The sequence below is a fragment of the Primulina eburnea genome, chromosome 3 (assembly GCF_022965805.1).
Source record: "Primulina eburnea isolate SZY01 chromosome 3, ASM2296580v1, whole genome shotgun sequence".
NCBI classification, from domain to species: Eukaryota; Viridiplantae; Streptophyta; class Magnoliopsida; order Lamiales; family Gesneriaceae; genus Primulina; species Primulina eburnea.
The window spans coordinates 17,234,199-17,250,127 of record NC_133103.1 but is presented as its reverse complement, the minus strand read 5'-3'; the positions used below and the strand labels follow the sequence as shown (position 1 = coordinate 17,250,127).

Sequence of the window (15,929 nt, the reverse complement as noted above, 5' to 3'; positions counted from 1 at the left end):
TTATACGCTAATGGAAAGTTGTAACATATATATCTGACATTGCCTTTGAATGCATCAACAAAACAGAAGATAAAGGGCAAGGGGGATTGTTCTTCCTTCCTTTTGGCCATGAATAAAGTTTGGCCTTATTCCTCCCATCTATTCAAAGAACTAAATATATCTCACAGAGCTTAAAAGATCATAGAGACATATAATAGCTCAAGAGAATTAATTAACACATCATATATCAAAATCTAATAACATCTCTTGTCACAAACCAATTTAGGTACAAAGAAAGGGAAATCCCGTTGGATAGTCCAAGGTGATAGAGGAACATTACATATTATATTTTCCTCATCCGATCCACGTGCTGCGACGACCCGGCCGAGGACTGGTTCGATCGTTTGGTTCGTGGGACGAGATGACGAAGGGTGAGATACTAAATTGAAATATAAGTATAACATAATCTACTTTTTGAGACAAAGTGGATTATGTACCAAACAGTGTCCAAAGTTGAAGTAGTCCCAACAACTCTACGCATCAGTGGCTTAAGTTGAATTTGCATTTTACGCTTGAATTAATCAATCCATTACTCAGCTCGATTTGGGATCGGGTATTGGGAAGAGTCCAGCGCCGGCAGCCCCTCGCGGCGGAGAAAAGCCCAAAAACTTCTGCAGATTCGTCCTTATGCTGATCGAACACAACAGATACAAAAACGCCATCGAACAATCCGTCATATCATTCCCCAACAATCCCCTGTGGCTCATCTTCTGAACCAATTTTATCGGAACAAAGGGGATTTTGGCCACAACTTTGCCCTCGAACAAACTGTTCAGCAACCCGAAAACCATGAACAAGACCAGGGCCACGACCGCGCCCGATTTGAACTTAAACAAGGACAAATCGCGGCTCGATTCCTTCAATGACGTCTCGACTCGATCGATTTTTTTGGTTCTGGGTGATTTTTTGATGAGATTTGAGGAGACCGAAGAAGTGGCGTCGGATGTTTTCATAGTCTCGAGTTTCTTGGACGCTTTGTCGATCGTGGATTTGAGGGATTTGTAGGAGGAAGTACGGTAGATGAGTAGCCATGAGATGGCTTCGCATACAAGTGCGGTGCAGATCGAGATCCCGACCACCGTGAGGCTGTCAGAGTATCTGAAGGTGGAGAATAGGGTTGACGCCATTGGGGAATATTCGAAGATCAGATAATCTAGTTGGGTTATGAAGTAAAAATCTATTTCTATTTATTAACGTTTTGGGTCTCCTTGTTTGACTGGGAATTAAATTACTGTCGTCATTTCATCTGGTACATAATTTTGACTACTGACCGTTATAAATTTTGATTATCATTATTAAAAAATTTCACGAATTTTTATATGTAATTTTTCTATTTTATAGTAATAAATATGATCTAATCCAACAATAAACCATATTATCGTAATAATCTTTTTGATTGCATCAATAATAATAACATTATAAAAGAAGAAAAACAAAAGAAAAACACCCTTACAATACTTTATCATGAGTTAATGTTGTAAAACGGATTTCCAACTCAATCAAATTCATTATAAAAATACCATATTTTATGCCAAAAATATCTTTTTTTTGTAAATATATATTATGAAACTGTCTCACAAGGTACTTTTTCAAACATCATCGGGAGATGTGGGACTGATGGAGGATGGGGGAAAAAGACTTGGGGGAAGAAAATGAGAATTATAGGCAGTTGAGGTTGGCCAAATTTTTGTTCTCTACTTATTTTAGCAAAATTAGAGGAAGGGAAAGGTGCTTTCGGTTGGATTTCTCCAATGGTTGATGCAGGATCAACGGTTGAATGACTATAGTGGTTCAAGAGGGTTATTCAACAGTCGCTTGTTCAGCATTAAAAACAACGGAAGGGCCACCATCGGTATATGACTAGTTGATGTCCGAGACTACAATTTCGTCTTATTTTGCTTTCTCTTCATTCCCAACATCTTCTTCTTCTACGCTCATTTCATTTAGCATGCAAAGGCTTCGGTGGCATAGATTTTGTTTGTCTTGGAGAGTAGTTGAAGATAGAGTAGTTGAAGAGGCATTTCAAACTTTCTCCGCTTATTCTGAATCTCGGCGTCGATGGACAAAATATTCAACTCCAGTCGTGAGATGACGACAACATCATTGAGAGTTGTGCGGCTCGTGAAATCAAAATTTGTCTGCCGCTGGATGATTATCAGTCGTAGAAGGCTTTCCCTCAGTTGGAAGTTAATAAATGTTCGTCGAACAAGAGTTGCTTCAATTTCATCAGTTCGGCCCAATCCAACATCTGGTCTTTCAAGGTGGCCAACTTCTCTAGTAGATCCTCCTCCAGGATGATCTTGAACAATACAGAGGTGCGATGTTCAAACCATCTGTCGAACATCTTCATTTTCTTTGTTGCCATCTTCGATACTTGAGAAAGTGTCAGAGCGCATTTTTTCTGAATATCAGTAAGAGTCTTGGATGGGGGTCACATCTTACCCTTGCCCTTGTCCTTAGTGCCCGCTAGAGGAACAACAAAAGTAGTTGAAGGAGCAGCTTCTTCAGAAATGCAAATGCCAGATACCTGCCGAGTGGGCTGGACTTGTGGAATATCTGCAGGTTGAGTCACTTCGGATACCAACTTGATTTTCTTCAAGCTAATGACGTTGTGCCAAGCTACTGATGTTGTGCCACTTAATCTGATTGGCTAGGTGGACCATAAAATATTGAGGTCAGATTTTATTGGATAATATCGTCTTTGTTGGGGAAAGTGCCAATGGTAGAGAATGAGTAAGACTATTCTTTAAGCGATATAAAACAACACCAGTAGATAGACACGCACTTCTTTGGACTCAAGAGCCCAAATGCCCAACCGATTAAGCACCCAAGTAGGTGCACTATCCGTTGCCACGAGTGTAAGAAACTATAGTTGTACCTTAACTAAAAATTATAGTTTTTGGCACATTGGTAAATGGCTGATCCTAAAAATTGTAATCAAAGCGAGTTCATGGGTTCAAATTTCCCAAGAAGCATTTATATATTTCTTGATGGGATGTTGGGTTAAGCATGCATGAATAAAATAGTACTGGGACGAACGACCTCCTTGGAAGTTCTCGTGCATCAAGATATAAATGTTGTGTCACATAATTTTTTGGTTGATTAAGTGGGCCGTAAAAAATGACATCAGATCTTAACGAGCAATAATGTATCTGCTTAGGACAGTGCAAATGATAGGAAAAAGTAAGACCGATATCTAGAAGATATGAGACAACAACAGCAGTTAGACACACACCTCCCCAGACTCATGAGCCTAACATCACGACTCATTAGCACCCAAGTAGATCCACTTTGCGTTACCAAAAGTATAAGAAAATAAAGTTGCACATTGACTAATAGCTATAATTTTTGGCTTAGTGGTAAACATTTAATCGTGACAGTCATATCTTAATAATTTAGATATGTGTATTCTCAAGTAAGTTAATGATAACAAACAAGCACAACGTATCATGAAGCTTCAAAAAAGAGAGGAGTCTGACATCACTTTATTATTTACAATAACACTCAAAACAAACCAAAAAGTATGTAACTCATTTTTTTTATTTTAATAACTATTTTTTAATAGTTAATTTTTTTTTTTGGCATATAGATTTCTCTGTGTTGATATTTATACATCACTTAATTAAGATCAAATATGCAACATGGTGATACCCCATGAATGGATCTATCAAGATTAAGTCTAAACCGGACATTGGATCTCCGGCCCATTCCTAACCGAGATAGGTGGCCCATGACAGACCCAAATATTCTCCTTTAAATATCAGGTTTGAGTGTCTAATTCATTCATTTACTGTATTGATTCTTAGCAGCGTCCCTATCTTCTCTCTAATTTTATTCTCGATATATTACTTGAGCGTCAGAGGGGATACGCAGGAACACCCTCCCGGCCCCTTTCTAACGATCTCCTATGTGATTTCAGGACCAATTCGAGGTTTGAATTCGGGATAGTATCACCTGCTGGAATCGAACCTATATTTCTAGTGAGTATCACTTGGCGCTGTCTGTGGGAAACTTGAGCTGAGACGTAAAGATGGTAGGCCCGAGAGGGAGCAAAATAACTAACTCAGTATCGTCACATCCTCAGACGAGACCCAAACAACCTCGTCTTGAGATGGGACCTGAGAAACCTTGTCCCAATGAGACGTATAGATTTCTCTGTGTTGATATTTATACATCACTTAATTAAGATCAAATATGCAACATGGTGATACCCCATGAATGGATCTATCAAGATTAAGTCTAAACCGGACTTTGGATCTCCGGCCCATTCCTAACCGAGGTAGGTGGCCTATGACAGACCCAAATATTCTCCTTTAAATACCAGGTTTGAGTGTCTAATTCATTCATTTACTGTATTGATTCTTAGCAGCGTCCCTATCTTCTCTCTAATTTTATTCTCGATATATTACTTGAGCGTCAGAGGGGATATGCAGGAACACCCTCCCGGCCCCTTTCTAACGCTCTCCTGTGTGATTTCAGGACCAATTCGAGGTTTGAATTCGGGATAGTATCACCTGCTGGAATCGAACCTATATTTCTAGTGAGTATCACTTGGCACTGTCTGTGGGAAACTTGAGCTGAGACGTAAAGATGGTAGGCCCGAGAGGGAGCAAAATAACTAACTCAGTATCGTCACATCCTCAGACGAGACCCAAACAACCTCGTCCTGAGATGGGACCTCAGAAACCTCATCCCAATGAGAATGTGGGGAGTTTGACCCTGAAACAGTTAGGCCAATTTATTACCAGGACAGTAGACGAAGCCATAAAGAAGAACCAAGAGTCATGTTTGCCGAATAACAAGCTCTTCGTTAGGAACGAGAGGAGAATGTTGAGGGCCATCAGAGCAGGGTTGAGATGCAATTGCATCAGTATTCGGATGGGGTTAGGTGCAGGGTGTTTCTAAGCACGTTGGTGAGATCATCCAAGCAGTGGAACCTAACTCCATACGGTCTTTTGAGGATTTTTCAGAGCTTTTTGCATCTATTTGCTAGCAGCAAGAGGTACCAGAATAGTTATCTAAGCTTGTTTGTGATGAAGCAACAAGTGACAAAGACTTTGCGTGAGTTTATCTAGCGCTTCAACAATACAGCGTTGGAGATACTAGCGGCTATCTCTGGTATCATGATAAGCTCCTTTACCCAAGGATTGAGAGGAGAGGAATTATTCAAATTGCTAGTTAAGAAACCTCCATTGAGCTATGATGATCTTTTGGCTCAGGCAGAAAAGTATGTGAATCTAGAAGATTCCCAACGGCACAAGAGGATGGAGCAGCGAACCGAGGGAAGTAGCGTTGAGGGAGCAGAGAAAGGAGGTAGGAATAGAGGCACGGGCGAAAGAGAAGAGGATAAAGCATTTCCTCGATACCTACTACTCGGCTAGCTCAATCGCAGATCAGGCATCCTCGTGATAGATTCAGCCAACTTCTTAGCTCAGCCTCTTGCAGACCTTCGGGGCTCTTACCCATATGGGGTGCTGTTCATAACAGTCATATTGTTCTGATGGAGAGAAGAACTTATGATTAGCTTTTCAGGAAATTTCCACTTGTTTGGATGGGTGTTCACCCCAAAGTGTTCCCGGACATGTCGTTTCCTTGGCTCTTTCCTTTCGTTCGGTATGCTAGGGTTGCTCATCCTTTATCATCACACTAGCTCAATTGGTACCAGGACTCTTGATATCAATGTACTTATCCTATAGGTCATGGGATCGAGTCCTAGGGAGGCGAAAGAAACCCCTTAGTAAGGAGGGGGAGATCCTATGAGTAACCCGTACGACGCCTATGGAAAGCCCGTGAGGGAAAAGGCCCCTTTGAGGGAGCCCAAGATCGGGATAGCCTTGGGTCGATCGGGGCAGTGCGCCGTATGGGCGGTCCACTGGGCCTATAATGGGTCGTTACATTGAAAGGCGCCTTTTATTGTAAAGACCCATTACAGGCGCAGTGGACCGCCCATACGGCCCACTGCCCCAATCGACCCAAGGCTATCCCGATCTTGGGCTCCCTCAAAGGGGCCTTTTCTTTCACTGACTTTCCATAGGCGTCGTACGGGTTACTCATAGGATCTCCCCTTCCCTACCAAGGGGTTTCTTTCGCCTCCCCAGGACTCGATGTCATGGGATCAAGTCCTGGGGAGGCGAAAGAAACCCCTTGGTAGGGAGGGAGAGATCCTATGAGTAACCCATACGACGCCTATGGAAAGCCCGTGAGGGAAAAGGCCCCTTTGAGGGAGCCGAAGATCGGGATAGCCTTGGGTCGATCGGGGCAGTGGGCCATATGGGCGGTCCACTGGGTCTGTAATGGGTCGTTACACAGGTCCTATGTGCTGAAGTTGAACCCTCAGAAGTATATCTTTGAGGTGATGAGTGGGAAGTTTCTTGGATATATGGTGACAGAGAGAGAGAGATCGAGACTAACCCCGAGAAGGTACAAGATATTCAAGATATGATTTCCCCCCGAGGACCTAAGGATGTCCAACAGCTGACGGGGAGGATTGTTGCGCTGGCGTGGTTTATCTCAAGGTCCACTCACAAAAGCTTACAATTCTTCCGAATTTTGCATAATGAAAAAAAAAATTAATAGGGTCCAGATTGTGAGAAGGCTTTTGAATAATTGAAAAGGTATCAAGCTGAACTCCCTGTCCTAGCCAAACCGATAACATGTGAGCGTTTGTGGGTATATATATATGCCGCCGAAGGAGATGTGAGTTCGGTTCTTATCAAACAAGAATAATCAACTCAACAGCATGTCTACTATGTTTCACATGCGCTCAAAAGGAGAGATAAGGTACTCAGGGCTGGATAATTTTGCTTTGGCTTTGGTAATGACAGTGAGACGCTTGAGACCATATGTTTTGTCTAATCCAATTGTGGTGCTCCCAAACATTCTGTTGGATAGGATCTTAACTCATTTGGATATGTCTGGTCTTTTGGTTAAATGGACTACTGAGCTAGGAGAGTATGATATTTAGTATGAACCAAGAACAACTATTAAAGCACAAGCCTTGGCCAATTTTCTAGCTGAAACTGTACATCAGGAAAATGAGGACTCTTGGAAAGTGTATGTAGATGGTTCCTCTTCGAATGATGGAAGTGGGGTGGGGGTGGTATTGATTTCGCTAGCTGGAGATGAAGTGAAGTTAGCTATAAGGTTGAATTTTCGGGCATCAAAAAATGAGGCGGAGTATGAAGCAGTGTTGGCAGGGCTCTGGGCAGCCAAGAACGTGGGAGTTGCTCAGGTTCATGTTTTTCTGACTCACAATTGGTGGCGCAGCAGATGAAGGGAGTGTATCATTTGAAAAATGAAAAACTTATTGAATATGCTCGAGAGGTGGACATGGTTAGAGAGAGGTTCACAGAAGTCATGTTTGACCATATCCCCAAGAAAGAGAACAAGAAGGCGGAAACTCTAGTCAAAATGGCTGGGGTGATGAGAAGTTTGAACACTAGGGATGTGGTATTTCAAGTTGAACTCACACCTCACATGAAAGATTCCTGATGATTCTAGGGAAGCTCATAAATTGAAGATGAAGTGTTCGCGCTATGTGTTAGTCGAAGAAGTGTTGTATTCGGAGATCCTTTCAAGGGCCGCTTCTTTGATGCTTGAGTTATCAAGAAGCTGATTATTTACTCCGAGAAGTTCACGAGGGATGTTGTGGAAATCATTTGGGAACCTATGCTTTGACAAGAAAAGTGTTGCTAGCAGGTTATTGTTGTCCCTCGATGCTGCATGATGCCAAGGAGTTAGTGACATCATATGATAGTTGTCAAAGTCATGCTCGGTTGCATCACCGGCTAGCTGCGCTGATGAGGACTATCATAGCCGCTTGTTCTTTTGACTAGTGTGAAATTGATATTGTGAGATCTTTCTCTATAGCTCCCGCTCAGAAGAAATTTTTGTTGGTAAGTGAACTAATTTTTGAAATGGGTGGAAGTAGAGCCTTTGGCTAGGATTACTGAGATTGAGGTCTTAAAATTCTTATGGAAGAATATAGTGTACAGATATGGGGTACCTAGGAGACTGATATCCAATAATGGAAGACAGTTCCATGTAGCTAAGATTCAAGCCTGGTGTAAAGAGATGAAAATTTAACAAGTCTAAAAGTTCTATTTTGCAAGGTGGAGGTGACTAATAGGATGCTAGTGCAAGGTCTAAAAGTTCGATTTGGCAACGCTATGGGAAATTGGGTGGATGAACTACCAAGCGTCTTGTGCGCGTACCGAACCACTCCAAGAGAAGGGACAAAAGAAACTCCTTTCAGTTTATTCTCTGATAATGAGCCGACGCTCCCAACTGAAATCGGATTGAAATCAGTGAGGGTGATGTTCTACGAGGAAGATAATGGTATGAGACAGGCCATTGACCTTGAGCTGTTGGAAGAGAAGAGAGAGGCCGCGCGCATGCGCATAAAAGCTTATAATAATCATGTAGCTCAGTCTATAATCGTAGGGTCATTCAGAGAAGCTTCCAAGTTTGTGACTTGGTCCTGTGGAAGGTACAAGAAGAGCAAAGAGGAAAGTTGGACCCAAAGTGGGACCTTTCAGAGTGATCGAGAAGCTTAATTCTTGAAGAACGTGCAAGGAAAGGCTTTAAAGAGGCTCTGAAATGCTTACCACCTTAGGAAATATCATTCTTAATTTTATCGTTGATATATTTTGTTTTTGAATTTGTCCTATGTAATCGGTTCAAATTTAATAAAACAAAGTTCTTCTATTCAGTTCATGTATGTTTTTGTATTATGAGGATGACATGAGTTAAATTTTACCTTCGTGGGTTATGCCTTGTAAAGGAGAAGAGTAGAGAGGATTGAAAATTAAATTGTACCTACTTGGGCTGCACCTGGTAGAGAAGAAGAGGTGAGGATATGGAAAATTAAATTATACCTACGTGGGCTATGCCCAGTAGAGGATAAGTGAAACGAGATTTTTTATATACTAAAGCATAAATTATAACTCAAAAATACCAAATAAATAAACTTAACATATGAAATCTCAAGTTCATAAAATAAAATCCTAAATCATCGACTAACCAAAATTCTTAAATCGACCTTTAAAAAGATCAGCTAACAATAAAATTAAGCATAAAAATATCTCTAATAAAAATCATTAACATAATCTTTAAATCATTTATCTATCTAGCTAGTACGGAAACATAAAGGCCCTCGGGTGTGTATTGCTGCACTCGATCAACTCAATCGTCAGCACCTCCTATAAATCATCAAATCATACATCATACAAACCTAGTGAGTTTAAAAACTCAACACGTTCTAAAGATGGATAGCAAATAATACATACACATTCACATGCATTAAAATCATATTTTTATTTAAAATATCTTTTGAACATAAATAAACCATTTAAAATCATTTTAGCATAATTAAATCATAAATCGTAAAATCATTTCAAAATAACTTTAACCATAAATAAATCCTTTAAAAATCATTTAAAATAAGCTTTAATAATAAATAATTCATTTTAAAAAAATAGCTTTAATCTTCATAATAAATCATATATCATAAGAATCATTTTTATCATAAACTTTCAATCATATATCATTTTGGGTGAAGTTTGATCCTTGAAAGTGACTAGCTTTTATCCTTTGGTCGACTAATCGGTCTTCAGCTCCACATGCCCCATGGGGTGTGCACGAGGCTCTACCATAAAAATACGATCGTCGAGGTTCCCTCGGGGGTCTTTTCCCATAGACGGGTTCCCTAGGGGGCCTTTTCCCACAAATGTGTTCTCTCTGGAGCCTTTTCCCGTAAATGGGTTCCCTCTGGGGCTTTTTTCCCTCACGACATCCCCATACAATCATATATCATAAATCATATCTTTTGTCACAGTCAATTCACATCTCTCAAAATATTTTTCATTTTCTTTTAAAGTCATAAAATAAGACATATTTCCAAAAATAGCATTTTAAACAGTATAAATTGCACAGCTTCACCATAAATCATAAAAATACATATTATCATAAAATCATCATTTTAAATCATATAATATCATTTAACATGCGTTATGATCCTTCGGGACGCTGCCCAGCGTTTACGTACTTTCCTAAGTGTAAAATTACTGTTTTGCCCATGGACGTAAAAATTCTCGAATTTATATTTTTCTCAATTTAAATGACATGGGCTTATCTTAAATAATTATTTAAGCTTAAATTTAATTTTTCATAATTTTATAATGCATAAAACCAGGCTTTTTAATTAATTCTTTACTTAACGTTTTGTGAGGCGATAAAATCCCGGATAAATCCAAAACTCAATATTTTGACCTCAAATTTTAAACATAACATTTTTATTATTTATTCTACCCTTGTGAGCCACGAACCACGCCCATGGACCCATGGTTCCAAGTTTTCCTTATTAAATTCGAAGCATGACCCTTAACCGATCAACCCGAGTCATCTCCCAATTTACTCGAGCCACGTCCGAGCCACCTAGAGCCAAACCCTAGACAACCCACCTAGGCACCCTCCTTCCAACACTGACCCAAAGAACCAGACATAGCTCGCTCACCAGCCCTGCACCCGAGCTCCAGATTTCTGCACGTGAGCTTCCTCTTCACTAAGACACCTAGTCAACCTAGGACACTTCCAGTCAAGCCACCACCGAGCCAACCTGACCCTAACCAGTCCCAGACCCAACCCAGATCAGCCCAGGCCCTTGAACCCAAGCACGAAGCACCTGAATTCAGAAGACACAAGCTGCGCGTTCTAAGCTCTCTCACAGTTCCATCTTTTTCCTCGAGCCAGCAGCGACCCAGCCACAGCAGCCCCATAGCCCAGCCCTTACCCAACTTCCTTAGACCCTATAGGACACACCTGGCTCACCCCCAGGCCATCCACGAGCCCCCTTTCTCAGCCACACCAGAAACCTGCACGCTACTACTCTCTCACCCATCTCTCGAGCCAGCAGTGAGCCCAGCCGTTCCAGCCCCTGGCCCGACCTCTGCCCATGACCCTAGTACCTTGATGGACCTACCCAGCTTGCCCTTAGCCCCGCTGCAGCCCTCTCCCAAAGTCTATCAGTGCACAACGCATGGGGGAGAGTCCCACTTCACGTGGAATCTTCCCCAGCCCATGACTCGAGCCCTAGCCTTCCTAGGACTCTCCCTAGGACCTAACCATGACCCCTAAGACCCAACCACCAGACCTGGTCGAGCCCTCTTTCCCCATGCACAACCAACCGAACCTTGCACCTTGAAAAATCAAACAAAACCTTAAGCCCTTGTTTTGGTTCCTTGCCCACGGTTCCAGCTTGTTTTCTCCTAAACAAATTATCATGTTTTGGGCTATAAATCATTCATAATTTATCGTGTATTGCAGCGTACTCGTTGGATTCAAAACATTTTTCATAAAAGCGCAAAAACGTCGTATAAACGTTCTACCGTAAAAATCGAATACCTATTTTTTCACGCATAAACAATTAATTCAAACATATTATGATTTGTATGATGTTTTAAAAAGGTTTAGAAAATGTGCCTTTGCAAATATCATTAACTCGATTATTCGATCGTTGGCGAGGTTGCGACGTTGGACGACCGGACGACGAAGAACACAAGATTTTCTCTCCTCCTAATTTTCAAAAATCTGAATTGTGTGTGCAAGGGTGATTCACGGCTATTTGGTGGTGATTTCTGACCTAGGTTTAGTTATTTATAAATTTAATTACATATTAATGGGCTTTGGTTTTGGACTTGCAAGATTAAGGGTAATTGGACCTACTTAAATTAATTAAATTGGGCCCAATAAAACTTATTTAATCAAATAATAAAAGTTTATAAAATAAGTTTACATAAAATAATATTTTTGATCTTTTAAAACACCTCGTTTGCCCAAAATCGGCTTCTCGGGAAAAATCGAGCTCAACTCGTATAATAATTTGAACTACAACATTTTTAGAAAAATTAAATTATTTTTAATCATATTAGGAAGAAAAATTATATTTTACCTACTTGGGATGTGTATAGTAGAGGAGAAGAAAAATTATATTTTACCTACTTGGGTTGCGCCTAGTAGAAAAGAAGATTGAAAATTAAATTTTACATACTTGGCCTGTGCCTAGTATAGGAGAATAAAAATTAAATTTTATCTACTTGAGTTGCGCCTAGTATAAGAGAAAAGTGGAGGAGTAGATAAGTTAAATTTTATTTACTTGGGCTACGTCTAGTAGAGAAGAAGAGTTGAGGAGATTGAAAATTAAATTTTACATACTTGGGCTGCGCCTAATAGAGGAGAAGAGTTGAGGAGATTGAAAATTAAATTTTACCTACTTGGGCTGCATCTAGTAGAGGAGAAGAGTTGAGGATATTGAAATTAAATTAAACTAATTGGGATGTGCCTAGTAGAAGAGTTGTGGAGATTAAAAATTAAATTTTACTTACTTAGACTATGCCTAGTTGAGAGAAGAGGTGGTGGAAGAAAAATTTAGATTCTGTTTACCAAGTTAAGCATGACAGAAGGAAAGACATAAGGAGAGAGAGCTTTGGTAAGCTCGCCTTCTAGCTGATGAGCTTTGGTAAGCTCATACCCCAGTAGTTCTAACACGCCGAAGATAAACTCGGAAGAAACAATATATTTAAACGTAAGATACTCGATGTAGCATAAAAGTGGGTCTCATACATACCAAAAGTGCGTAAAAGGAGATAACCACATATACGCGTCACAAAATCCATAATCGCACAACAGTACGTAAAATTAAAGTAGTGCAATATGTGACAAAATACAGCCCGAAGGCATATATTGTTTGCGTCAATTACAAATTGTACAAGTAAAAGAGCGTGCTACCTAAGGCTGATGAACTCAGTGGAAGCACTTGTCGGAGGGTAGCCACGAGCCTTGAAGAGGTTGACTGCACCATCGAAACCTACCTCCAAGTAATGGAAAGCTTTCGGACCACAAATCTAGTTGAATTCTTCAGACTTGAGAAATTCTTCCTTGAATGAGGAGGCTTCCTTCACGTGTTGTGCAATGGCGTCTTTTGAGGTCCCCATGGGCTTGTGCTGCTTCAACTCGAGAAATCTTTGACTCCTCCTTCAACTTCTGGATCTCTTTTATGTTCTTCTATCAGTCGCCGAAGCTCCTCCTATTTCTTCTTCAGAAGCTCATCATATCGAGCTTGAGACTCCGAAAGCTCTTTATCATGTGTCGCGTTCACCTCGTCGATAGTCGCCTAGAGCTGATCGCGAAGAGCCTTAACCTTGCGTAAATCGTGGCAGGCGTTCGACCTGAGAACGTTGGCGCGCTCAACCAACTCTCCTAGATACATGATGCCCTGAATAAAGAAGACGAGAATGAGAAAATGAGAAGAAAATTAATCGTATATTGAACATCAAGTTAAGGTTTAAAGGGAGAAATGTACCTCAGTGAGACTGCTGCATGTCCGACGGGCAAGATCAGACCATCCCAGTAAATTCAAGAACACTGCATCTGCATGGGAAGGGACCTAAAATAATAGCTTATGTTCTATGTGAGTAGGACCTCGCCCAACAATAACCGATTCCGAGGCATACAAAGGATGTATCCTTGACCGAGAAGGATATTCATCATCTGAACCGAACACTTCTTGAGAAGAAGCCCATGTGATTGAGATCTCGGAAAGTTTTCGCTTACCTTTCTGTCGGATGGATGGGCCGAGATCAGGGAAAGTATTCTTCTTGCCAGAGTGAGGGGGGACTCGACCTGAGGAGGCGGGGAGGAAACTCGCCTCTGGGTGGAGGAGGATGAGACTGCCTTTTTCTTCGTGGTGGTAGGTGAGCCAACATGTATCTTCGTAGCAGTGGAGCAATTTCCCTTCATGTTTGTCATAACTGCTGGAGTTACTTGCTTCTTGGGTGCTGATAATGAAACCCCAGCCTTATCTTTATTCTCAAGTTCACGGAGAAATATCGCATTCGTTACTTTAATACCTGTGGATAAAACCAATGTACCAGATGAGAATGTTATCAAAGAGCGTAATAAGTAAAAATGAAACAAGAAGTATAAAAAGATAAGAATATCTACCAACGTCCCCCTTCAGTCTAATCTTTGTAGGACTTAACCCGACATAGCACAAGAGATTTTCAGATAAAAGTTTGGGGAAAATATCGGCGTTGGATATGCCATATATCCAATCTAATCTTTGTAGGACTTACCATATATCAGCGTTGGATATATTCATCTGTTGGTTCACGTGACATATTTCCTTACCGGGACGACTATGACTTACAATCTCCTCCTCGTGGGAGTTGGGGGAAAATTCGAGATCTTCTAAGGAAGTCCTAGTCTCGTCAAACTCGCTAGACCTCTTGGAATCGCTCGAGGAAGTGAACTCAGAATCAGATGAAGACATGGACGTTAAAGGTAACTAAACAAACAGAGAGAAAAATTACCCAAAAAAAAGATAGGGAAAACACTTGAGGAATAAGATTAAGGGGTGAGCGTGCGGGCGAGGGTGTGTGGGTAAAGGCGTGCGGGTGTGGGCGAGGTGGCTGGGCAAGGTGTGCGGGTGAGGGCGTGCGGACGGGGCGAGCGCATGGGGCAGCTGGGAGAGTTCGTGCGGTTGTGAGAGATGCGGCTAGGCAAGGTGTGCGTGATAGGGCGTGCTGACGAGGGCGAGTGCGCGGGGCAGCTGGACGAGAAGATGAGTGTGCAAGGCGCGTGGACGGGTCGAGACTGTTGGGTAGGGCGTACTGACGGGGCGATCATGTTGAGCAGCGGGGCGAGGATGTGTGGGCGATGGCGTGCGGTTGTGGGCGAGAGGTCGTGTGGCTGTGGGTGAGGGGGCGAGCGCGCAGGCCGCGCAGACGAGGCGAGCGCTCGGGGAAGCCAGGCGAGGCAGCTGGGCAGTGTGTGCGGGTGAGGGCTGGCGTGGGCGATGTTAGAGGTGTGGCGAGAGGAGGCTGCGAGCGGTAGCGGTGAGGGCGGAGGGGGTGGGGCGAGGCGGCTAAGGCTGGGCTAGACTGTGGCAAGGGCGATGGGCGAGGATGTGGCGAGGGCCGAGGAGACTGCGTGGCTATGGTGCAAGGACATGCCACGAGGGATGGTGCAGCAGCTGCGGGCGAGATGGGCAAGTGTGGGCAGGGCTGTTGGCAAGGGGAGATTGGCAAGGGCAGGGGTGAGGCCGTGCTAGGGCAAGGCTACGGGCTACGTAGGCAAGGGAGAACTAGTGAATGAAGCGAGGATGAAGTATTGTGTGTAGAGAGAAGACTAAGTGGCGAGTGGATGACTATTTATAGGGGAGCCCAAAACAGACCTGACCCGCCAAATGGAAAGGTGATCCAATTTGTTTCCAAGTTTTTGGAGACTAATGAGTAGCAGGAGAAGAATACACAACTCACATATTGTAAACCAAGGGCTACGCAATTAATCGAACTTCAAATCTACGATTCAGTTCGATTTGGAAGGTGGAGACTAGTGATACTCCACGAATGAGCCTATTAATATCAGGCCTAAACCGGAGTTTGGATCCTCGGCACATTCCTAACCAAGGTAGGTGGCACATGACAGGCTCAAGTACTCTCCTATAAATATCAGGTTTATGTGTCCAATTAATTCATTCACTATATTGATTCTTAGCAACGCCCGATACCTGACTTGAGAATCAGATGGGCTACGTCGGGACACCCTCCCGGCCACCTTCTAACGGTCTCCTGTGTGATTTCATACCCTAAATAAATTTGAGGTCTGTATTTGGGCTAGTATATCACCTTTTGGAACCGAACCCTATATTTCTAGTAAGTATCACACCATTAAAAAATTGAGAAAAAAACAAAGGATTGAATAGAAATTATAAGATCATGGCAATGCGAAGTGAGAGGGAAAAATGTAAGTGCAACAAACTTACGATAACAACTCTGATGTAACGAAAAATTATCTAGGGTTCAGTAGAAAAATCTTCCTCTTTCCAGGTGCGA

General features: G+C 42.1%; 1 protein-coding gene across 1 annotated transcript; it reads right to left on the bottom strand.

Annotated features, from left to right (window-relative positions):
* Nucleotides 1-226: 226 nt before the first annotated feature.
* Nucleotides 227-1,224, bottom strand: LOC140828362 (uncharacterized). The gene has a single exon (XM_073191344.1). The coding sequence runs from the start codon at nt 1,164-1,166 to the stop codon at nt 573-575; it is 594 nt and encodes a 197-aa protein (XP_073047445.1). The 5' UTR covers nt 1,167-1,224; the 3' UTR covers nt 227-572.
* Between the last annotated feature and the right edge of the window lie 14,705 nt (nt 1,225-15,929).

What these genes read in the sequence shown, in the direction of transcription:
- LOC140828362 (XM_073191344.1), bottom strand. Translation starts at nt 1,166, where the DNA reads ATGGCGTCAACCCTATTCTCCACCTTCAGATACTCTGACAGCCTCACG.